This window comes from Crocodylus siamensis, chromosome 15 (assembly GCF_052110815.1).
Source record: "Crocodylus siamensis isolate JL-2025a chromosome 15, ASM5211081v1, whole genome shotgun sequence".
Classification (NCBI taxonomy): Eukaryota; Metazoa; Chordata; order Crocodylia; family Crocodylidae; genus Crocodylus; species Crocodylus siamensis.
Window position 1 is genome coordinate 55,757,545 of NC_143409.1, and position 25,855 is coordinate 55,783,399.

At 46.7% G+C, this 25,855-nt stretch overlaps 1 protein-coding gene across 1 annotated transcript; it reads right to left on the reverse strand.

Annotated features, from left to right (window-relative positions):
• Nucleotides 1-17,020: 17,020 nt before the first annotated feature.
• LOC149853010 (olfactory receptor 14A16-like) lies at nt 17,021-17,977 on the reverse strand. The gene has a single exon (XM_090029454.1). It carries the CDS (start codon nt 17,975-17,977, stop codon nt 17,021-17,023), a length of 957 nt encoding a protein of 318 aa, XP_089885580.1.
• Between the last annotated feature and the right edge of the window lie 7,878 nt (nt 17,978-25,855).

A 25,855-nucleotide genomic window follows, 5' to 3' on the forward strand; every position in this document is an offset into this window, starting at 1 on the left:
CTCAAACAGTCATGTCAGTGGTTCAGGACTTGCTGGGTAGAACTCAAGATGGCATTCTCAAAGGGAAATCATGCCTCATTAACTAGAGTTATTTAAGGGTGCCAGCAGCAGTGATCCCTCATAGTGGGGGATGATCACTCCCATGGGTCAAGTAAAGTTTTAAGGGTATTGCTTAGGGGTGGGCAATTATTTTGGCTGGAGGGCCACTTAACCAAATTTGGTGAACTGTATATGTGGGTGGGTGTATCTGGGTGGTATGTGTGCGTGTGTGAATCTATGTATGGGGTTAGTGAGGGTTGTGGGTTGGTGTGGGGAGTGTGGGTGTGTGTGGGTGGGTGTGTGGGTATGTATGTGTGGTGGGGGAAGGGGTGGGTGAATCTGTGGGGTGTGGGTGGGTGTGGGGGACTTGTGGAGGCTGTCTTTAAGGGACTGTGTGGATGAGTATGGGGTGGATGTGGGGTTTGTGTGGGTATTTTTGTGGGGATGTATGGGTGTGTGTGGGTGCATATGGAGTTTGTGGGGCGATGTTGGGGGTGTGTGGTTACTTAATTTACACACACACACACACACACACACACACACACTGCATTCGTACCCCAATTTCTGTTCTCCACTGGTATACTTTACCAGTCTTATCAGTACTCTTACCAGCCAAAGTAAGTACTAAGGGGAGTACCAAGGGGACCCCTTGCCTGTCCCACATGTGCCTGGATTGAAGGGTCTAGAAGGGCAGGTGAGGGAACTCCAGGCTGAGGTGAGCAGGCTGCATGGAATGAGGGCTGCAGAGGATGATACTGATGAGTACTTTCATTCCCTGTAGGACCAGGCAGCTAGTACAGAGGCACCATGAAAGGGTCCCAAGAGAGTTGAAAGGAAGACAGCTACTTCCAGAGCCAGACAGTGTGCAGCTCTGACTGCTTTCCCAACACAGATGGGGAACAGATACAAAGCCCTGGCAGCACTGAAGAATGATGCAGCAGAGGAAGTCACAGGGGAAGACACATCCACAACAAGCATGCAAGCTGAGCAACAACCAGGCAGATGGAGGTCATCGTGGTGGGTGGCTCCCTCCTGAGAGGCACCCACCACGATGAACTCCTGAGAGGCACCCTCCTGAGAGGCACCCACCACGATGACACTCCTGAAGGGCCTATTTGTTGACCGGATCCCATGGCATGGGAGGTTTCCTGCCTGCTCGGTGCCAAGATCTGAGACATCACTGCAAGAATTCCTGACTGCATCCAGCAGTCCGATTACTATCCCATGGTCCTTATCCATGCAGGCACAAATGATGTGGCCAGGAGTAGTCAAGACCACAACATGAATGAGCAAGGCTCTGGGGGCCAGGCTTAGGAAGTTGGGGGTGCAGGTGCTCTTTTCATTGATCCTCCCAGTGAGCTGTAGCTGTCCACACCAAAACACCTGTATCAGAGAAGTCAATCTATGGCTCTGGAGTTGGTGCTATCATGTGGGTTTTGGATTCTACAACCACAATCTGCACTTCTATGAGAGAAGTATCCTGGGATGAGATGGTCTTCATCTTCCTTCTAAAGGTAAGAGTATGTTCTCTTACAGGTTGGCTGATCTCTTTCAAAGGGCTTTAACCTAGGTTTTTCCAGGGGATAGGGATGCAGTGGACAACAAAAACCTAGGTTCAGAGGTTCAGAGAGCCACAAACCATGCACTGGATCAGCCAAGGTAAGTACTAAGGGGCCTGATAGACATCAGGTCAGAGGGGTACCAAGAGCACCCACTGGGGGGCTTAAATGTACCTACACTAATGCTAGAAGCATAGGGAACAAACAGGAGGAACTTGCACTCCTGCTTGCAAGCAATGACTTCAACCTGGTTGGATTAAATGAACCCTGGTGGGACCTTAATCACAACTGGGTGGCAAGCATTAAAGGTTATAGGTTGCACAGATGGGATAGAGTGTGAAAAAAAGGAGTGGGGAGTTGCTCTCTATGTTAAGAATCAATATACATCTTCTATAATCAAGATGGGATCAGAGAAGGACCAAACTAAGGTACTGTGGGTTAAGATACAAGGGGACTGGGGGGAAAGGGATTTGGTACTGGGGGTCTACTATACACTGCCACACCAGGAAGATGAGCTAGACCTGTAATTCTCCGCGCAGCTCTCAGTGGCTGCACACTCAAGAGATATGGTTGTCATGGGTGACCTAAACTACCATGACATCTGCTGGGAGTATCAGTCAGCCAGAGCTAATCACTCATGTAGGTTCTTAACCTGCATGCAGGACCTCCACCTAATGCAGGAGGTATACAATCCCACTGGGGGAATGCCTTGCTGGACTTGGCGCTGGCTACGGAGGATTACTTGGTGGAGGATCAGCAGGTACAAGGCAACCTAGTGGGTAGTGACCATCAATTAACTGAATTCACTCATCCCTCATGGACTCCCATATCCTCTACCTTTCGGGCCCTCAGTGCCTCCCCCACTAATCTCCTAAGTATGTTGAAGTTGGCCCTTCTGAAGTCAGGGGCTTTAGTTTTGGTATAAGCCCTCAACACCCTGTGCTGGATAGTGAATTCCAGCAGGTGATGACCACTGTCACCCAGGTGGTCAAAGACCTGCAGTCCCCTCACCAGGTCATCCCCAGTGGCCAAAACCAGGTCCAGCAAGGCATCATCCCTAGTGGGGCTGTGCACCTCCTGGATAAAGTGGAGATCCTGTATTTCAGCTAGGAATCTACACAAATGGTCAGACCTGGCTGACTGCTCCTCCCAACAGATGTCTGGGTAGTTTAGGTCCCCTATGACTATGACATCCCTAGATCCAACTGCCTCCATAAGCTGTGCTGAGAAATCCTGGTCCAGTTCAACCCCTTGGCAGGGTGGTCTGCAGTAGACACCCACCGTAATATCCCTTTCACCTTGCTTCCCTTGAAGTTTGACCCACAGTGCCTCTGCCTGACCTTCCTCTGCCCCAAAGGTAATTCTTGACGTTGTGAGTTGCTCTTTGACATAGAGGGTAATCCCTTGCCTTTCCTTCCAGTCCTGTCCCTTCTATATACTGTGTATCCCTGAATGCCCACCACTGAGTCATGGGTAGGACACCACCAGGTTTCTGTGAGCCCCACTAAGTCTGGATTCTTCCCTGCTATCAGAAGGCAAAGTTCCTCCTGCTTGTCACCCATACTATGTGCATTAGTGTACAGACATAAGAGGCCTCCTGAGAGTGCACGTATGTCCCCCCTGCTCCCAGGACTGCCGTGCCTATTGTTGGTTACTTGGGTTTCTGTTTCTCTTGTTCCCTTGCTAGTTGGCGAAACATCCCTTCCTCTTTGGGCAGCCCCTTCCCCTGATGAAGCTAGTTTAAAGCCTGCCAAACAAGATCAGCCAACCTAGAAGAAAAAAATGTGTTTACCCTTGGGTGAGAGATGTAGTCCATCCCACCCCAGCATGTCCTCAGCTCAGAAAACTGGGTCATTGTCCAGAAATCCGAAGCCTGCCTTATAGCACCAGCTCAAAAATGCTGGTTAACTACACCAATACAGGCCTCGTGGTGTCTACTCCATCCACTTACTGGGAGATTGGAGGAAAATACCACCTGGGCTCCCATCTCCTTGAGTAGGTGACCCATGGCCTTGTAGTCTTCCATGATGGAGTGAGTCTTACCCTTAGATGTATCATTAGTCCCCACATGGACCACCACTAGAGGTTAATAATCGAGGGCTTAATGATCTTTGGGATGGTCTCTGTGATGTTCTGAATCCTCGCGCCGGGCATGCAGCAGACCTCCCGCAACATGGGGTCAGAACGACAGACTGGGCCATCAGTTCCGCTAAGGATGGAGTCCCTGATGTCCAGAACTCTGCGTCTTTTCTTTCTCGGGGGCTTCCTCTTCACTGCCTGTGATGTAGGTGGAACAGCCTCAGTGACTCTGGGGATATGTTCTTCTACCCTCTCCTCCCAGGTGGCCAGGGCTGAATACCTGTTCACAAGGGGGATCTGATTAGGCACAGCGATAGTATGAGCCACCTTGGCCCCAGACATGGCAAGAACCTGCTGCCATCATTTAGTTGGGTGTTTTGCATGGGGGGTCTCTGCCATGGATTCCTGGCCCTGCAGAGAATGAAAATATATATCAATTTCATCCTCTGCTGCCAGAATCCCCCACAGCCTGCTCACCTCAGCCTGGTGCACTGCCATCTGCCTCTCTAGAGCCTGAAGATGGTCACAGGAGGGGCAGGCAGGGGAGTCACCAGATCTCATCCTTACCACCGTGGTCCCCACCCACCTGCTCCCACAAACAGGGGGCAAGTGGACAACAGGCACCCAATGGGCTCCATCTGGGTGGCAGCATCAGTGGAGCCCCGGGAGGGTGGCACCACCAGGGCAGAGACCCTGGTAGCACTGTGGGTCCTCACCATAGCTTGTAGGTAGTACTTACCTCTCTTCTTGGTGAAGCCCCCTTTCTTCCTAGGAAGACTTGCTCTCAGCTCCACCTGTTTCTGTCCATGTGAACACTGGTGCAAATGCCAGTGCACTCTTACAGAGCAGGCCTGTTTCCATGCTCTGTTCATGCACACGGCTCGGGAGCGTGGCTCCCTGCCCAGCTCAGCCAAAGAGGGCTCTGGGAGGGTTCCCCTCTGGATCCTCTGCAGCTGTGGAGGCTCCTACCCCACTTACCTTGAGGGGATGAGCTGTTGCTACCCCCACTGATGGTCCTTGGCCTCCACCACCAGTAAGTTGAAAGTTGAAAGGGGTACACGTGTGGTGAGAGCCCCATGTGTGCCCGGTCAGTAAGAATGCTCTGAAACTCCCATGGCTCAGCAAAGGCATTTAAGAATGCCTGAGGGCCAAAAGGGAGGTGTACACCCAGTGGAAGGGAGGGGCTATCACCAAGGAGGAATACTCCTCCTTGGCCCGTGAGTGTAGGAGGGCTATTAGGAAGGCCAAGGTGGGGGTGGAGCTCAGGCTAGCAGCCAGGATTAAGGACAACAAAAAGTCCTTCTTCAAATACATTGGGAGTAAGAAGAGTGCACTGAGTAATCTAGGGCCCCTGTTAGACTCAAATGGTAATCTTGTGGCTATACTAGATGAGAAAGCTGAAATTTTTAACAAGTTCTTTGCCTCTGTTTTCTTGGACAGGGACAAGGACAGCTGTCTCACCACAGGTAGGGTCAATCTTGGGGATAGCACTTCCAGGCCTCGGGTCTGCACAGAAGTAGTTAGGGATCTTCTGGAAGGGCTGGATGTTTTCAAATCTGCGGGCCCTGATGCCCTCCACCCATGGGTGTTGAGAGAGCCAGCAGGGGTTATTGCTGTGCCCTTGGCCTGGCTGTACAAGCGATTGTGGTCCATGGGCCAGGCGCCTGGAGATTGGAAACTAGCTAATGGGGCCCCCATTTATAAGAAAGGAAGAAAGGAGGACCCAGGAAACCATAGGTCCATAAGCCCCACATTAGTCTTGCGGAAAATTCTAGAAATAATTATCAAGGATTACATGGCCTTTGACACTGTTTTGCACCCCATTCTCATTAATAAATTGAGAAACTGTGGCATTGATGCCTACAGAGTTGGATGGGTCAAAAATTGGCTGATGGGGTGCACCCAGAGAGTGGTGGTGGATGGGTCATACTCGACCTGGTGGGATGTGAACAGCAGGGTCCCTTAGGGCTCAGTCCTGGGGCCCACACTGTTCAACATCTCCATCAGTGACTTAGATGAGGGGGTGGAAAACACATTGTCCACGTTTTCCAATGACACTAAGATGTGGGGAGAAGTAGGCATGCTGAAAGGGAGAGAGAGGCTGCAATCAGTCTTTCATCAGTCACACGGGATGCCCATGCCTGCTATGGGACAGGGAAATCTGGGTGAGGGGGATCCCCTACCCTCCATCAATGCTGACCTCGTGAAGGAACACCTTGAGAAGCTGGATACCTTCAAGTCAGCTGGCCCTGACAACCTGCACCCCAGGGTACTCAAGGAGCTGGCGAGCGTCATAGCCCAGCCCCTGGCACGGATCTTTGAAAACTCCTGGCGCTCTGGTGTAGTGCCCAAGGACTGGAAGAAGGCCAATGTGGTGCCGATCTTCAAGAAAGGGAGGAGAGTGGATCCGGCTAACTACAGGCCCATTAGCCTGACTTCTATCCTGGGGAAGATCTTAGAAAAGTTTATTAAGGAGGCCATCCTTGAGGGACTGGCCCAGGCTAACATCCTAAGGGACAGCCAGCACGGGTTTGTTGCGGGTAGATCTTGTTTGACCAATCTCATTTCCTTCTATGACCAGGTGACCTATCACCTGGACAAGGGAGAAGAGATTGATGTCATATAACTTGACTTCAAAAAAGCTTTTGATCTGGTATCCCATGATCACCTCTTGGCCAAACTGGTCAGTTGTGGCCTTGGCTCCACCACGATGCACTGGCTGGGAAATTGGCTCCGTGGTCAGACCCAGAGGGTTGTGATTGATGGCAGTCACTCATCGTGGTGCCCTGTGACCAGTGGGGTCCCTCAAGGCTCTGTCCTGGGACCCATACTGTTCAACATCTTCATTAACAATGTGGACATGGCAGTCAGGAGTGGACTGGCCAAGTTCGCTGATGACACCAAACTTTGGGGCAAAGCATCCACGCCAGAAGATAGGTGGGTGATCCAGGCTGACCTGGAAAAGCTCAGCAAATGGGCAGATGAGAACCTCATGGTGTTTAACACCGAAAAATGCAAGGTTCTCCACCTTGGGAGGAAAAACCTGCAGCACCCTTATAGGCTCGGCACTGCTACGTTGGTTAGCACTACAGAAGAAAAAGACTTGGGGTCATCATTGACCACAAGATGAACATGAGCCTACAATGCGATGCTGCGGCTAGTAAAGTGACCAAAATGCTGGCGTGCATCCATAGATGCTTCTTGAGCAAATCCCAGGACATCATTCTCCCCTTGTACTCGGCCTTGGTGAGGCCGCAGCTGGAGTACTGCGTCCAGTTTTGGGCTCCACAATTCAAAAAGGATGTGGAGAAGCTTGAGAGAGTCCAGAGGAGAGCCACATGCATGATCAGGGGTCAGGAAAACAGATCTTATGATGACAGGGTGAGAGCCATGGGACTCTTTAGCCTGGAAAAGTGCAGGCTCAGGGGTGATCTGATGGCCACCTATAAGTTTATCAGGGGTGACCACCAGGATCTGGGGAAACGTCTGTTCACCAGAGCGCCTCGAGGGATGACGAGGTCGAATGGTCACAAACTCCTGCAAGACTGTTTCAGGCTGGAGATAAGGAAGAATTTCTTTACTGTCCGAGCCCCCAAGGTCTGGAACAGTCTGCCAGCGGAGGTGGTTCCAGCACCTACATTGAACCCCTTCAAGAGTAAATTGGATGCTTATCTTGCTGGGATCCTATGACCCCGGCTGACTTCCTGCCCTTTTGGGCAGGGGGGCTGGTCTCGATGATCTCCCGAGGTCCCTTCCAGCCCTAATGTCTATGAAATCTATGAAATCTATGAAATTAGATTGAGACAGACTACAGAAGTGGGTGGATGGTAATAGGATGGGGTTCAATGTAGATAAATGCAGGGTGCTGCACTTGGGTAGAAGAAATCCACAGCACACAGATAGGCTGGGTAGCTCCCCCTTATGAGCACAGAGGTGGAAAGGGATCTTGGAGTCATTATTGACTCTGAGATGAACATGAGCTGCCAATTCCAGACCACAGCCAGCAAAGCCAACTGCACCTTGTTGTGCATCCAAAGATGCATCTCAAGCCAGTCCAGAGAGGTGATCCTCCCCCTCTACGTGACATTGGTCCAGCCTCAATTGGAGTACTGCATCCAGTTCTGGGCACCGCACTTTAAGAAGGCTGTGGCCTGCCTTGAGAGGGTTCAGAGGAGGGCTACCTGCTTGGTTGGAGGGCAACAGGGCAGGCCCTATGAGGAGAGGCTGAGGGGAGATTTGGTGGCTGCCTACAAACTCATTAGGAGAGAGCAGCAGCAAGTAGGAAGGACCCTATTCTCCCCATCAGCAGGGTGATGAGGAACAATGGCCAGAAGCTGCTGGAGAATAGGTTCAGGTTAGAGATTAGGAGGCACTATTTCCCTGTTAGGATGGCTAGGATCTGGAACCTAGGGAAGTGGTCCTCACTCCTAACTTGGGTAAATTCAAAAGAAGTTGGATGAACACCTGTCTGGTGCCCAGTGTGTGCTCCTGCCAGTGGGGGAAGGTCAGACTAGATGATCTATTCAGGTCCCTTCTGACCCCAAAGTACTATGAAACTATCTGGCAAAGTGTTGGAAAAGTAACCAGCAGGGCAGAAGTGCTAGACTTCAGAAAGTCTGACTTCAGTGTGCTTAGGGGATTAATTAGTGGGACAATAAATGTCAAGATCTCAAGATCATTGAGGAAATGAGCATTCATGAAGGGTGGTTGTTCCCCAAGGAAGAAATCCTTTTCATAGTTTCATAGTTGGTAGAGTTGGAAGGGACCTGAGCAGATCATCAAGTCCGACCCCCTGCCATGGCAGGAAAGAGCACTGAGGTCAAGTGACTCTGGCTAGTTCATCCAGCCTCCTCTTAAAGACCCCCAGGGTAGGAGCCAGCACCACTTCTCTTGGAAGTTGGTTCCAGATCCTATCCACCCTGACAGTGACGTAGCATCTCCTGATATCTAGGCTGAATCTACCCTCTGCCAGCTTGTGACCATTATTTCTTGTCACTCCTGGTAGTGCTAGGGGTAACAGGGACTCTCCCAATGCCTGCTGGTCCCCCCAACTAGTTTGTAAATGGCCACTAGATCCCCACTCAGCCTTCTCTTGTGGAAGCTGAACAGGTTCAGGGCCCTTAGCATCTCCTTGTAGGGCCTGCCCTGCTGATTCCTGATCATGCAGGTGGCCCTCCTCTGGACCCTCTGCATGTTGTCCACATCCCTCCTGAAACTGGACTCAGTACTCCAGCTGTGGCCTGACCAGTGTCTCATAGAGGGGGAGGATCACCTCCTTGGACCTGCTTAAGATGCATCTGTGGATGCATGACAAAATATGGTTGGCCTTCTTTTTGGCACAGAAGGACACAATCCCACTGCATAGAAAAGGGGTCAAAGGGACCAAGAAGGTCTCCTGGCTAAACAGCAAAATCCAGGAAAGCCTAAAGGCAAAAAAAAGGGCCATACAGTCTATGGAAGCATGGGGCAGCTACCAAGGAAAAGTACAGATCCTTGGCTTGCACTTGCAGGTAATCAGCTAGGAAGGCCAAAGCAGCATTAGAACTTAGGCTTCTGTTACCTCCCAGGTCCATGTTCTTGGGGAACCCTAACACAGGACGCAGACTGTCTGATTCACAAAGAAATCCCCACCCCCAAACAGAAACTGATTAAGATGCAGTGAGAGACACACCTAAAACCTTCCAGATAAGAGTGGCAAGAGTGAAACAACTGCCCTAGGTCTCATTTGCATCAGAGAGGGAACCAGATGACCATTCATTTACATGAGAGATGGAGAACAGAAAGCCTGAAGCAGAGAATTCAGTTCTGGGAGCAGAGAAGCAGGGGAGCAGTGCATGATGGGGAATCTGTGCTCCAAATGCTAATCAACCTGCACACCCAGCTCAGCATTTATCAGACCAGTTCTAACCTGGATTTACAAAGGACTTTTCCTCCCCCCCTCACACACACATCTCTAAGCAGAAGTAAAGTTTACTAGGCATCTCGGGCCGTACATTCCTTGGTCCCACTATGGGAGGCCGATGTAAACTTAATTGGCTAAAACTCGGTTGATGGGTTAGGGAATGCTGAGGCAATACACCGAGTCGGGGGTATGGGCAACATTTGAACAATGGTAAAGGGTTCATCACAACATTGAGCCCATTGGAGCCCTGACCACAAGTGTTGTCATACTTTTCCTGGGATGACTGGTGGAAGTCCTCTCCACAACAGGTTATGAACACTCCAAGAATTGCCTTAAGTCTGTTAAAAGACTATAGTAAGATCTGGAAAAGTCATGCTAAGCTGAGGCTTGTTCACAGCAAGTAAAAATCCAAAAACCCTGATGCTGCAATCTATTGTTTCTGAAGACACCAGGAGATATCCCATCAGTATATCTGTTATCAACAGGAATGTCAAGCTGGCTCCTAAGTATGTGTTTCCTGAATATCAATCAGTTTCCTGAGATGTTCCAACCAGATAACCCCTTGTCAAGAGAAAAGACAATTTGATTTACACTACTGAGAATGCTTGACAGAAGATGAATTGAGGGTATAAAAAATCTGTAAAAAGCAGCAGTGTGTGTGTGCTGACACTACCCGCTTTCTTCTGGAGAGGCTGAAGGAGACAGATCATCTCCCTTCAAGGATCGTGCTGAGAACTTTAACCAGTCAGCTTTGCAACCTGAGTGCCTTGGACTGGTGAGATCCCAGCTCTCTCTCTTTTCTCTCTAAACATAGATTTCTGAATCTGAACTGTATTAATTAAGCTTGAGCTAGGTTTCCCCAAACACTTCGTGAAACCAGGCTCATACTGGAACTGTTTGTGTTTGTTTTCCTTTGCATGTCTATTACGGCTAGTGTCATTATATATTGCATCTACTTAGCAATAAATAACTTTTATAGTCAAACTGGTGGCAACTGGGTATATTTTTCCTTCTCTACTTCTCCTTTCCCACTTGCTCTGCCTAAGCTAAAGATCCCTGTGAAGCCCAGAAATACTGTGGGGTCTGCTCATCAAGAGGTTAAAGATTGGGACGTGCTGAGTTTGAAACACATAAGGGGATCAGCTTGTACAGTCTGACTGACCCAGTTTGGCTCAGACATGCCCTAATGAACTGAATGCTGGCCCATGTGTATGTCATCTACACACCCAGCGAGATTCAGAGGTATTCTGTTTAACTGTGTGCTTGTGTCTGACTGTAATTATTGTTGCTCTGATGAACTGATTCTTGGCATATGAGGGTGTCAGCTTGTCCATGCTGATCAACCCAGCCAGGTCAGGTGTGTCACATTAATCTGTGTGTGTATAGAAACACAAGTAACACAAGCAGAACATTAATAGAATTACCAAGAAGCTATCCCTAATAAATGAGCACACCTCAAAGTAGCAGGCAAATCTAGTAACAAAATTGGTGGAGAAGGCTGGCAGCATGTGACCCTAATCACGTGGTAATTGTTGAGTAGTTGCTGCAGAGTGGTAAACTGAGGCATCAATCTGAAAACTTTACTTTCCTTTTTTTTTCTCTCTTTTCTTTCTTATCAGACCGAGCTCCTTCAGGAAGGTTCTCTCTCTTAGAACCTTCTGTAACTTTTAAATTAAGAACTGTGCTGGAATAACTTTAAGATGGTTCTAGAGAGTTAAGAGTTGTGCTTTAGAACTAAGATTTTGGAGTAATACTGTGTCAGTGTAAAATCTATGTGACTGTGTAAAAGAGGCTTTTTTATAGTGATCATTAGTGTGATAAGGTGTGAGAGAAGTATCAATATCGGAGACTTTCCAGGAGTGGGTCCGCCCTCCTGTAATGGGCCAACCGCCTGCTTACTCTCCTGCCATGCCTTGATCTTACTTGATTAGTAGATTGATGTAATCAGCGAGAAGCTGCCCATTTTTCATGCCCCAGTGACAGGGGACGGTACCTGCAGATCCTTTTCCTCCCCTACACCACAGCCCAAGCCTCCCAGATGGTGTTGATGTGGTTTGACCTGGACCCTGTTATGTCTTGGCCCTCCTCATTACTCCTGGGGCTCCTCGCTGCCCCCTCTCACTCTGGGGCTCCTCATAGCCCCCTCTTTTTCTGGGGCTGGAGCCAATGCACCCCACAAATGCTGCACCCTCTCCGGCACCAGGAACCCCCACGCTACTGGGGAGTCCCTATGAGGCCTCCTCCAACCCCTAATAGCCTCACCCGGTCCTCTGGTGAAAAAAATGAACATAAAAACACAAAGCCCCTGGGCTACAACATAAAACTAGACCGTCCAGTCAAAACAGATTCACTCCCTACTAGAGAGTGAGGGAGAGAGGAAGGGAGGGCTCCCCAACCCCAGCAGTAACCAGGGGATGTTCACAACACTAGAGTTCTGTCCTCTGCCTGTCCTAGGTGAGTTCCTACTCCCACTGCTGCTGGAGAGGAACTTCTCTCCTGGCCTCCTACCTGGGTTTAAGAAGGGTTAAGCCCTGCCCCTTCCTGTCAGCTGGTTTTACTGGTTGCCTCAGCAACCAGCACCTGTGCAGCCCTGGTGACTGTCATCTGAACCTACCCCTTCTTGCCACTAGGGGTCTCTCCTGAGCCGTATCCACTTTCAGGCGCAGGGCACCTGAGTGCACTGTGACATTAGGGAAATGGAGATGTCTGGAAAAACCCCTTTAGCTGCTCATTTGAGGCAGGAGAAACCCTGCAGGTTAGAGAGATGGGTAATGAAGAAGGGAAAATGTCCCTGGGAAAAAGGGGGCTTCAAGGGTGAGAATCCCCTGATTGAGGCAGGTTTGAGTTTTGAACAGTATTACCCCACTCTTAAGCCACGTAGTAATGCAAAAGATGTAGCTGCTGCCTGGGCATTGTTTTATGCATGTTTGGAAATGATTGAAATGTTGAAGGGGAAGCAGGAATTGGAGCTTGAAAAAGAACAGTTAAAACAGCATTTGAACGATCGTGAGATAAGTGGTTGTGATTTTGTAGCAGAAAAGCTTAAACTGGTAACTTTACTTAGAGACATACAGGAAGACAGAGACAAGGCAAGCAAGACTTTAGAGCTGTGTAAGAAAGAGTTAACACATACAAAAGTGTTGTTAGAAGAAGTAAGAGCTGCAACTCATCTCTTGGCAGAGGAAAACAAGGCAGCAAAGACAGCAGCAAGCCATCAGAAGTGTGAGGCTGAGAGCAGTAAATTGCATGCCCAAAATAGTGCCCATAAGAGAGTGATAGCAGCTGTAAGGTTGAGAGAGGATTGTGACTTTGAGTCCCCTGGGAAAGTCGAGATACTCCCTGATGCAGTCCCCAAAAGCCCATTCAACCCCGATTGGCCCTACATGCATAATGTTGCCCCGTTACCATAAAGGAGGTTAAACTCCTAGTTGCAGGAGATGATCTTGCCACAATGGAGATAGTGACATAGTGAGATGATATCCCAGTCAAGCCAAGGCTATTGCTGAGAGACTGGGGCCACTGAACCGAGACACTGTCATTGCGTGGCTGGCTCATGTTTGACAAATGCACCCCTCTGCTGATGGCATAGACTTAACTCAGTTAGCTCAGTTATGTGCCTCTCCATGTGATGCAGATGCTCTAGACATGGGCATAGGGTCTTGGGAGCGAACTGCTCCTGGACCCCGGGAATGGATGATAAGCACTCTTAAAATATTACTGCCTGCTTCTGCCCTTAAGAAATTATATGTAATGGAAGAGCAGAAAACAAGGAGGTGCTAACTTCTGGAAATAGGCTAAGTGCAGGCAGGGGACATTAAGGAGGTGCAGACAGATGAGGGAAGGCTGATCCCTGTTAAATCAGCTGAAGCAGTGACTCAAATATCAGATATTATAGGCTTTGGCAAATAGCAAATACAATTTCTATGATGAAAAAGGTTGCTTGCCTTACCTATGTGTGTCTTATCCCTCATCCATTCTCATGAAACCATAACTGTTGTTGTTCTCATGGGGTAACTTTTTACCCCACAATTCAACATTGTTGGTCTCATGGGGTAACTTGTTACCTTGCCCATATGAACAAAATAGAAACAGTGACAATATAAATGTACCAAAAACTATTTATTAAACATACATATTGTTTGAAAGAGTATTTATGATGATTTGAACCCAAAATATCATTTAACTAGAACTATGAACAAAACTGAAACTTTTTTTAGAGTTTCAAAAAGTAAATGAACAATTTTCTAAGTCTGAAGTTCATTGTTTTCAAACTAACAATTACTTCCAAAAACATTCCCTAACTGTTTTAACTAAATAATGCATTCCTCACAAAGCAGCATCCATGTAATGTGGTGGACACAAACAAATCTGTTACAGTCTTTGCATTGTTTCCTGGTTTTGCAGTCATCTGTCCTTGGACAAGAAGCGCAATGTCTACTTGTGCTTGCTGAAGGTTGTAGCAATTTGTAATTTAGGGCAGTCATACCAGACTTGACAGACTTAGACATATTATGTATATCCATCATTCTTTGTTTTATTTGTCCATCAATCAACTGTTCTTGAAGCTCCTGAAAACCCCCCAAAACAGAACAGTGTCTTCTTAAATGTGATCTTTGCTTCCGGTTTGCACTGTGGGCTAGCCAAATGGTGAGGCTGGCAATAGCAGCCACATCCAGCATGTTGAAAAAGAATGTAATTGGCAACCTGTTGATTTTCCATCTGTAAGTGATCATACTGACTAAGTGGTCAAAGTTATCCACTCCACCCTTGTTTTTACTGTAGTCATGGATAATGTCTGATTTTTTTTCCTCTCCACCCACTGACAGGTCACGGTGCATGCTTGACAGCAACAGCACAACTTCGGAATTCTTTGGAAAGTGGATAACTAGGGTGAGTTCCCCAACAAAAGCAAAACTGGGTGAAAATGTTTTTTGGTTTTTTATTATTTTCTCTGAATCATACCCACATAGGTCAAGTCCTGCCGTAGTAGTCTTTCTGCCAGGTCATTACTTATGAAGAAACTGTCAACCACAATATTACTTCCCATCTTGTACCAGGAATGAATCAGTTATTCAACAACCTGGGTACTAATGTTACTTTGGCATGGAGCTTCTGGTTGCGTGTCTGGGTAGATGTCTCCAGACAGGAGGAATAATGTTGCCACGTCACAGCACTGCTAAATTTTCTAGGCATATTTGGCAGGCTAGCTGGGCATACCCTGCCTAAAGAGACAGCAATCCTTGAATGCAATGAGCAGCTCATCAACCATCAGGTGTATTCCTGGAATATACCATTTCCTGAGATGCTGTACAAATTGTATCCAAATATCTCTGAACTCAGCAAGCTTGTCCACAGCTATCCTTTCCTCACATGTCAGTTTGTTGTCAAATCTCAGGTAATTAGTGATTTGACAGAATCATTTTAAACCCATGGTGATACAGAAGCAAGGACACCCAGTGCATTGCTCATACAACTCCTTGTGACTGCCATGGTATAGACCACCCAGCAGTAGGAGGCCAATGTAGGCTTTCAGCTCTGTTTCATCCAGTTTTTTCCACTCCTTTCTGTTTTCAGGATGGCTACCATTCCACCCCCTGAAACTTTGCATCTCCTCTCTGTTTGTTCATCTTATGATAACAGTCAGGATATACTGTGATAGAAACAGATGGAACATTTCCACCACTGGGTCTTTATTACTTTCTCTTGTTGGCCCAGCACTTTCATGGACTGTCTTTGGCTGTTCTCTGATGACATATTAGCTGTGGATTTTTTTCCCCACATTCTTCCACTCCTTCCTCTAAAGGTGTCATCATCTTCAATATTTTCTGGGGGTGGTAGCAATGGTTCTGCTCCATGTCTTGCTGTAGCTCTCCTTAATCTTCCATGGTAGCCTTAGGCTAGTCCTCTTCCCTTTCCCACTGGAAGTGTTGGTATCACTTCTACTTGTGGCACCAAATCCTCCTCATCTGACCTGGGTGAAGCTTTCATAGAAAGATGCTCTTCTTGCTCTGAACAATCTCCCATGTCTGGAATGAAGTCAGCATCCTCACTGCCTTGGGAGAAGATTCATCAGTGGATGTGTTGCTGTCATCCCCAGTTGCCTGTGCAAGACAGGCTTCAGCACTGAATATGTACTGTCTTCTTATCCTGGACTTCATAAAAAAGAAGAAAAAATATTACTGCTGAATGCATATAAATAACAGGCAAAGGCAAGCCTTTCCACCTATGCTGTCACAGAAGGAATTCCACCCTGCCCTATGGCAGCACAGGTAGCAACCTTTCCTCATGGGCACAGAAGCCAGAGATCAGCATCCACCTTTTTCAGGCAAGCCAAATGTGGGTGGATGCTATATGGAAATCACACATGTAGGGTTTTATTGAGAGCTGGTAAAAGGGACATGGGGGTGTCAAGCCCTTACCGTTGAAGGGGACGGCATAGTGTACGCTGTATTGCAGTATGATGTTGTTCTATTTCTTCTCTGCTGTCCCTTTGCTCCTTTTCCTCACTTCCAACAAAGGCAGGGCAAAGTAGCTTGCATATTATGAAAGGGGCAGGTGAGGTGGAATTTTGCCATGAGAAAAGAGAGAAGAGATGGATTTAGGTGTGACACAGGCTTTCTTTTGTTTATGTGTTTTGGCAAAGGGCATGGTGCTTTGATGACCTTGCAGTGTGCAAACAAACTGGTTAGCAAAAGGGATTACCACATCTTCTGTAAAAGTGGAGTGGAGGATGGCCATCCATTAGTTACCATGAATACCTGAAGTGGACATAAATGAGGTGTAAATGAATGCTGACCTTTCAGATGCATCCACCCAAAGTGCTCAAACAGGTCTAGACCTGTCATTTATAAAGAAATTGCCTTGGGGTAACAAGTTACCCCAACACATTAACAGGGGCTTGAAGTAAGTTGTTACCCCATATGGAAAAATACATTCACACCTAACATGCTACCCTTGGCAGTTTTTCATCCATAGAGAACAAACCATTCATGTAAGCTGGATGTTTTTTGGGGATATTGAGTGCTGTGGTGCCAGTGACAATGTCCTAAAAAGAAAAAAAAAATAGAACTAATTACCTTTAAGATACTGCACAAAATATGCCTGTGGGGTAGGAAATTACCCCATGGAAACATATGAAGGTTAAACAGTTTAGATACCAGCCATTTTAGTAAGTATGCCTAGCATTTATGGGCCTAAACCTCCTTTAAAAAAAAAATGGAAGCTAGGCCCTGAGACATTTGTAGAACTCCCCCTAAGCCTCCATGTGTCTTCTGTGATCCTTTAAAAACTCTTCCTGGTATGCATGAGGAAAAGAAAGACTCATTGGTCATTTGCTGGTTGTCATGAAACAGTTCTCAAAGGAATGGAATGTACTTTTATAGATGCTGTGCTCTTAAAGAAATATCAGAGCTTGGCCAAGAAGCAGAGAGTTACAGTAAGTTCATTTGAAAATGATGGGCACCTGATGGACAGTGAAGAACCAACAGTGAGCCAGTTTCCTCATAGCAGCAAGGATCTCCTTGTTCCTCATGCTGTAGATTATGGGATTCATCATGGGAGGCAGTACTGTGTACATGCCAGCCATTATGAGATCCAGTCCTGATGGAGAGCGGGAGGTAGGTTTAAAGTAGGCAAACATGCCTGTACAGACGAACAAGGAAACTACAGTGAGGTGAGGGAGGCAGGTGGAGAAGGCTTTATGCCGTCCCTGCTCTGAGGGTATTCTCAGCACAGCACTGAAGATCTCAATGTAGGATGTAACAATGAGAATAAAACAACAAAGAAATAAAAACAAAGTAAGGAGTATCATATAAAGTTCCCTTATATATGTGTCTAAGCAGGAGAGCTTGAGCAGCTGGGGAATTTCACAGAAGAACAAATCTACCACATTGCCTCCACAGAAGGTGAATGCAAACATGTTCCCAGTGTGCATGATAGAGTTGAGTATACCTGCCACCCAGGCACTGGATGCCATTTGGACACATGCTCTTCTGTTCATGAGCATTTCATAGTGCAAAGGCTTGCAGATGGCAACATAGCGGTCATATGCCATGACAGTCAGAAGGGCAAAATCTGCTGCCGCAAAGAAGTCAAAGAAAAACACTTGGGTGGCACACCCAGCATAGGATATTGTCCTGATGTTCAGCAGGGAGTTGGCCAAGGCTTTGGGGATGACAACACAAATGGTTCCAACATCCAACATGGACAGGTTCATCAGAAAGAAGTGCATGGGGTTGTGGAGATTGTGGTCAAGGATTACAACTGTAATGATGAAAAGGTTCCCCATCAGGGCTGTGAGGTAAATGACTAGGAACATGACAAAATACAAACTCTGCAACTCCCCAGCATCAGACAATCCTAGGAGTATGAACTCAGACACAAAACTTCGGTTGGGCATTTTCTTCCTTGCTACATTGTGGCCTGCCTGCAAAGGAAAGACATACAAAACACCCAGAGTTAGATTCATCATATAACTGCCAACTTTGGAGGAGGTGGAGGGGAACTCATGAATTCCCTAAAGACAGAGCCTTCCCTGATCTTACTCAGTTGGCTGCATTAGGATCCTGCTGATTTCAATAAGGAGGACTGGGGAAACAGTTCCTCCTAACTGAGTTTGTCTTGGCTAATGACACAAGGGAAGGAAAGGCTGAAACAGCTGCGTTCTGTTCAGTGAGTTTCATCCCAATTAACATAGGTCCAGGGGAGTGATAATTTAGAACGAATGAAACAAGAATACTTTACCGAGGAGAGATTTAAGGAGTCTCAGGACCATTGGCTTTGAAGAATAGTACAGATATATTTTAAGAGAAAGGAATAAGAGTTTCCCCATTTCACGAAAGGAACATCACAGCACCTGGAGTCAGATCCTGATCTAGTTTGATTATCAACACCATTTCCTCCTATTCTGAGAAAAGAAAGAGACAAAAGATACATAGACAAACATTTTTGTTGCTATTAAATGAACATTATTAAGTGGAAAAAGTGGAACTAGAAACAAATTCCTTCCCTCCCTCCATCCCTCTTGCTGTTTTCTTTAATTTCACTTTTTCACTGTTGTAAGTTAGTTCCCTCCATCAGGTGTCAGTTGCTTTCTGGTTATCTTTGGCTTTGCACCTTCTTTTCATAGTTTCATAGTTTCTAGGGTGGGAAGGGACCTGAGCAGATCATCTAGTCTGACCCCCTGCCATGGCAGGAAAGAGTACTGGGGTCAAACGACCCCAGCAAGATGTTCATCTAACCTCCTCTGAAACGCCCCCAGGGTAGGAGCCTGCACCACTTCTCTTGGAAGCTGGTTCCAGACCCTAGCTGCCCTGACTGTGAAGTAGCGCCTCCTGATGTCTGGTCTGAATTGCCCCTCTGCCAGCTTGTGACCGTTACTCCTGGTCACTCCTGGCGATGCTCGGAGAAACAGTGACTCCCCCAATGCCTGCTGATCCCCTCTGACTAGTTTCTAACAGGCCACAAGATCCCCCCTCAATCTTCTCTTTTGGATGCTGAACAGGTTCAGGTCTCGTAGCCTGTCCTCATAGGGCCTGCCCTGTTGTCTCCTGATCATACAAGTGGCCTCCTCTGGACCCTCTCCATGCTGTCAACATCCCTCCTGAAGTGCGGCGCCCAGAACTGGACGCAGGACTCCAACCGTGGCCTGACCAGTGCCGCATAGAGGGGGAGGATCACCTCCCCGGACCTGCTCGAGATGCATCTGTGGATGCACAACAAGGTGCGGTCGGCCTTCCTGACTGCAGCCCCACACTGCCGGCCCATGTTCATCTTGGAGTCAATGATAACCCCAAGATCCTTTTCCGCCTCTGCTAACAAGAGGGGAGTTCCCCAACCTGTAGCTATGGTGCTAGTTATTTCTCCCCAGGTGCATCACTTTGCACTTGTCTGTGTTGAATCCCATCCTATTCTCATCTGCCCACCCCTGTAACCTGTCTAGGTCTGATTGTAGCCTGTTGCACCCTTCCAGTGTGCCCATGTCCCCCGACATCTTAGTGTCATCAGCAAATTTGAACAGGTGCTTTTTACCCCCTCGTCCAAATGACTGATGAAGATGTTGAACAGTGCGGGCCCAAGAACCGAGCCCTGCAGAACCCCACTGTCCACGTCCTTCCAGGTTGAGAAGGAGCCATCCACTACCACCCTCTGGGTGCGGCCCTCCAGCCAGTTGGCCACCCATTTGACTGTGTGGGTGTCGACACCACAGTCCCCCAGTTTCTTAATGAGAATGGGGTGAGAGACAGTGTTGAAAGCCTTCCGGAAGTCCAGGAAGGCTATATCCACTGCTACCCCTGCATCTAATGATCTGGTGATCTGATCGTAAAAGGCCACCAGTTTGGTCTGACAGGACCTGCCACTGATGAACCAGTGTTGGTTGCCCCTAAGCATGCAGTCCCCTGCTGGCCCCTCCTGGATGTGGGCCAGCATAATTTTCTTAAACAGCTTGCCTAGGATCGGGGTAAGACTAACGGGCCTATAGTTTCCCGGGTCCTCCTTCCTAACTAAATCCTTGCTAACCCATGGCCCAGATGTGCCTCCCTGGGGCCCGAGGGGGGCCCAGCAGGGAGGTGGCTGTTCTGGTCCCTACTTAGGAAGACGGAGGCAAAGAAATTGTTAAACATGTTAGCTTTGCTGTCTGGTGTGATGACCAAGTTTCCCAATGCATCCTGCAAAGGCCCCACATTACCTGGGACCTTGTTTTTACCCCCTATGTATTTAAAAAAGGACTTCTTATTGTCATTAATCTGAGAAGCTAGTCCCAGTACCATCTCTGCCTTGGCCTTCCTAACTACCTCTTACATCCCCGAGCAACTGCAGAATAGTCCTCCCTGGTGATGACCCTTTCTTTCCATTGGGTGTAAGCCTCCTTTTTAGCAAGGAGACATTCCCGGATGCTTTTGGTGAGCCACGGAAGCTTGTGTGCTCTCCTGCTCCCTTTGATCCTCATTGGGATTACCTTCCTTTGGGCTTGGAGGATCATCTCCTTAAGGAGCGACCATTCTCCTTGGACACCTGGCCCCCCTCCCCTCCAGGACCTCAGCACAAGTTAATGCATCATGTAGGTATACCAGAATAACAGAAAGGAGATCTTCATAGCTAGGTGACAAATGGAATCTGTTTCCACAGAAAATCGCTGTTGTTACAATTTTTATTGTTCAAAAGGTAATGAAGGGTATGAAATACATTTGAATTAGAAATCACAAAAGTTTTTTAAAATCAAAATTAGACTAATGAGAAAATCAGTTTAAATGAGAAAAGGATCTTTAGTTGCATAGCAGAAACTGTTTAAACATGTTTAGTGAACTTCAGCAAAAGCTGCATTTCAAATTTTACATCAGACAATTTTCCTCTTCAGTCTTGCAAAACTAAGGTGCCAGTACTGAACAATCACTCTACATGGGCAGATGAGGGTATGCTTTTTTCTCTCTCCAGGAGTCCTGTTGACTTCTGTAAATGCACAGAGAATACTAGCATGAACTAAGGAACTCTGGGACTTGTAGCTCTTAAGAGAGCATATCTCATAGGAAGGCACATTACTCCCTGTCTCTCAAACAAGAAGTCATAGCATTTCAATGAAGAAATTTCATTCTATGTAATTCCTACAGAGTGGCTGTGTCTGGAGAAATTCTGGAAAAGCCAGATTTCTTTTTTTTTTCACTCTTAACTGATACTTAAAAAAAGAAAAAAAGTTAATCTTTTCTTCTTTAAACTAGTTAATGTTAAAAGTTGACAGCTGAAAAATTTAACTAGTTAAAGTTAAGAATTAGCCATTTCTTTAAACTTTTCACATTTTAACTAGTTAATTAACTAGTTAATTCCCATGACTGCAAAAGAGCCAACTCATTTTTCACCATGTAAATCTTAGATAGCCACCTAACTCCATTTCTTTCATTTACCCATTGGGCATCCTCAGTCAGCTGCACCACACCCAGACGGACATCCCAGCAGAAAAGGATTGCCCTACTCATGCTGGATACAGGGCAAGCCCAGGAATTGAGAAAATAATATGAATACTAGGTGTTTGGGTCTCCCTCTCAGCCAAGATCTTAGACTCTAGGTCACTTGATCAGGGAGTAAAATATTGTGACATGTAGCTTCCCCCACCCAGAGAGGATTTAATCCTGCATCTGCCACTTTGCAGGCAAGTGTTCTAACAACAAGGTGATATCTGTGGAATGCCAGTCTTTAAATGTGAAATGCAGTTGAATTCTAAGGCTGCTTGAAGATGTTAAAAAAAAGAAAAGAAAAAGAAATAGTTGTGATTTTTAAAAAAATTTGGTGCATTCCCATGCCCAGCCCAGCACATGAACAGAAGAGGCAGCACATTACTTGGTCTAGCTTGCCTGTTGTTTGTATAGAACGGGTACTTTAGGCGGGGGTTTCTGGCACTTTTATCTAATTGGTCAGGGGTTGTCAACCAGAGGTACCCATACCCCCAGGGGTATTTCAGAAGGCCCATGGGGTACACAGTGCCCCTCATCAGGCTCCACAGGCATCACCCAGCCCAGACATGTGGGAAGGAGGTCACACATGGTAGCCACCACTGCCACCCACCAACCCACGCTGCTGCCACTCCATGTCCAGCTGCATGCTACACCCCCCTGCCCCACTCCATGTCTGGCTGCACACCATCCCCATCCCCACTTCACATCCATCCATGCACCACCTCCCACTCCACACTCCATGTCCATCCACCAGGGGTACACTTATGAAAAAAAAAGGTTGAAAACCCCTGTAATAGGTGATTGAATCAGGTTTAGTAAAGCACTGGAACAGACTATGCAGAGATGTTGTGGAATCTCCCTTGTTAGAGGTTTTTTTAAGACCAGGGTAGATAAAGCCTTGGCTGGCATGATATGGTTGGGGATGGTCCTATTTTGAGTAGAGTTTGGACTAGATGACCTCCTTGGGTTCCTCCCAACCCTAATTTTGTGTGATTCTATGATAGAAATAAAGTCTAAGAGATGGACAGACAAATAGATAATCTATACTATTAGCAGTTTTCTTGCATATGCTCCCTGGTCCCTTCCTCTCCCTGTGTCTCATCTGCCCTGTTTCTCAGGGCTTCACTTATTCCTGATACTTTCTGTCTTTCACCACTGAATTGTCCTGGATATTAAATTACCCCACATGCAATCTATAACCCAAGTTACTGGGATTTAATAGAAATGCGCTAGCTACTAACATCTAGTCTTTGTAATCCATTATAGGCAGGCAAGGTTTTTGGGGTACATGTGATATTTTTTATCAGACCAAATGAGTAGTTGGAAAAAAGTTCTTTGCAAGCTTCAGTGCACAAACACCCCTCTTCAGGCATAGGGAGACCTCATCTCTGCAAGCTTTTGTAAATTTTCTAAACTTTTCGGCACAAGCACCTTTCTTCAAAGAACCAGGTCAGGACCCATGCAAGCAGGGTATGGTAAGCTGGGTGGATGGGGGAAGAAAGCATCCAGGAGGAGGACAGGCAGGTAGGTCTGAGGCCCGGGATGGGATTAGTATGGCAGGGAAGTAGCTGCATGAAGCTGGAGCCCAGGGCAGATCCACAATCCACTCTGTGCACTCCTCTGGCCCCAGGACCAGCTCTACACTGTCTAGGGAGACTTCTTATGTCTGAAGAAGGGTGCTTGTGCCTGGAATCTTGCAAATAATTTTATTCCAACTACTCAGTTGGACTAATAATATATATCATATCTACCAAAAATCCTTTCCTGCCTATGAACTTAGACAAACACAGTTACAACCAAAACCCCTAATCCATTCTAAACATCTGTGAATCACCTTTGTTAGTGTTTGGACCTATCTCTTAGCCCAAGAGATTACTCTCTAAGGGAGACTTCCTAAGGGAGCACGACAATGTGACATGTAGATTCCCACAGCCACAGAGGATTTGGGATATGCATTTTCCATTTAGCATCCAAGTTTTCTAAGCAATATAAGTGGCACTCTCTCTTTAAAAGTGAAATGAAGTTTGACACTAATTCTTTCCACATTTGTCTAATAAAATCTGATTGTACACCTTTAAACACTAGTTCAGATTAGATACATAGACAGGCAGGCAGGCAGGAAGACAGAGACTCAAGCTGCAGCAAGGGAAGCTTATGTTATTATGGAAAACCTTTTCAATGGGAGTAAAATAAAACACAGAAACAGGCTGCACAGAGAGGTTGTGGAATATCTCTTCTTAAAGATTGTTGAGATCCAGATAGAAAAAAACCCCAAACCCTTTCCTGGGATGATATAGTTGTGGATGGCTCTTCCTTAACCACAGCTTGGACTAGATCCCCCCACCACCTCTCGATGTCCTTTCCAATCCTATTTTTGTCATGATTTTATGACATAGAGAAAGCAGAAAGGTAGATTATACTATTAGTAATTTTCTCCCACATGTGCCCGGCTCCCTTTCTGTCTCTACCAGTATCTCATTTGCCCTATTTTTCATGGCTTCAGTTATTTTAGCTTTCCTGTCTTTCACCATTGAATTGTCCTGGAATATACCATGTACAATCTCTAACCCAGGTTACCAACATTTAGCAATGGTACAGAAATTCTCCTTTATACTTCTTGATTTGTTATAGACATCTGTGAATCATCATTGTTATTTCCCTGTCTTTTCACCAGACAGAACTGGGAGACAAACGTTCCACCTTTGCTTTCTGAAAGTAACCACTGCCTTGTGACACCTCATGGGTTCTCTTAAAAGAGTCCCCAAGCAACAGATTCCTTATCCAGAAAAGTGGAGAAGTATAAGCTGGTTAGCCCAGTTGCTTTACAGTCTCCACTTATTTTGGCTCAATCCACTTTAGACAGGATCAAGTCAACAAGAAAATCTCCTCATAAGGCACTAACAAAGTTGACCTAATGCACCTGAAAGTGCAATTTAGACATGGATCCCACCAGACTCACAGTAGACAAACATTTAATTTTCCCTACTGAAAATTCAGCTGACAACAAAAATCTGGAAAGAAAACATACTGACCTTCAATGTTTGGTTCCATAAATCAGCCTTAGCAGAGGGGCCAAAGGAAGTAGGGCTGAAAGAACCTAGTAGAAATAATCTAGCTCACTTTTCAAGATAAGACATTTTGACAAACCATCCCAGCCAGAAATAATCCCATATATAATCCCATGGTATTTCTAAAACCAGCAGCAAACTCACTGTGCTTCTCTGTGTGGATTCCTCCCTCTTCAGATATCTTTACTCTTCTTAACCTAGAGTTCCCAGAATCTATCTATCTATCTATCTATCTATCTGTATTTTTATGTCTCTCTCTTTTTTGCTCTTTCTGCCTATTTATCAATCTATGTATGTGGTGATCTATTTTTCAGGGGACATTTTAAAGTCTATTTTCTGGAAATATTCTGAGGTTGTTTGATGCCTGCAGATGATCTGTGTAGCTAACCTCTGTGCTGTGGAAGAGTGTTTATCAATGTCTAGTCTAATGAGATTCAAGGCAGACATTCCCAGGGGCCCTAAATAATGCCCAAACAAAAGTTCCAAATGATGTGGTGGAATACATCAGGTCTCTGGCTAGGAGCCAGGAGTAGATCTGGTTAGGAAACATTCTGATGAGATGGCATTCTGCCCCCCAAATTTTTATCAACATTTCTCATGCATTCTGTTCAAAACATTTTGGATCCAAGGCACTTTTCCTCTATCCAAGGGAGGGCTCCTATATAACTGTAGACCCATATGCTCTGGGGCAGAAAAGCCCAGGGCAGTTCCATGGATACAAGCTTTCCCAGACTTTTGTCCACACAGCAGCTGCTTGCTTGAGAGCAAGGGAAATGGTGTTTCCAAGATTTAATGTTCTAAAGACTGATCATCCTCTATGTTGCTATCTCTAAGTCCACACTATCCCTGCTAGTGAATGCTGTGCTCAGCTCTCATTTTTTATCTGCAATATTTTAGCCCAGATTACATGGCCACGGTATAGATCACTGGGCGACAGTGATCATTGCCTGCTGGAATTCACCATCCAGCGCAAGGTGGCAAAGGCCTGCAGCAAGGCAGCAGCCCTAGATTTCAGGAGGGCAAACTTCAATGAGGTAAGGAGGATAGTTGGAGAAGCGCTGAGGTCCCAGAGGGGAGGCGAGCAAGGTGTCCAAGGAGAGTGGTCGCTCCTTAAGGAGATGATCCTTCAAGCCCAAAGGGAGGTAATCCCAATGAGGATCAAAGGGAGCAGGAGAGCACACAAGCCTCCATGGCTCACCAAAAGCATCCGGGAATGTCTCCTTGCTAAAAAGGAGGCTTACACCCAATGGAAAGAAGGGGTCA

What these genes read in the sequence shown, in the direction of transcription:
- LOC149853010 (XM_090029454.1), bottom strand. Translation starts at nt 17,977, where the DNA reads ATGCCCAACCGAAGTTTTGTGTCTGAGTTCATACTCCTAGGATTGTCT.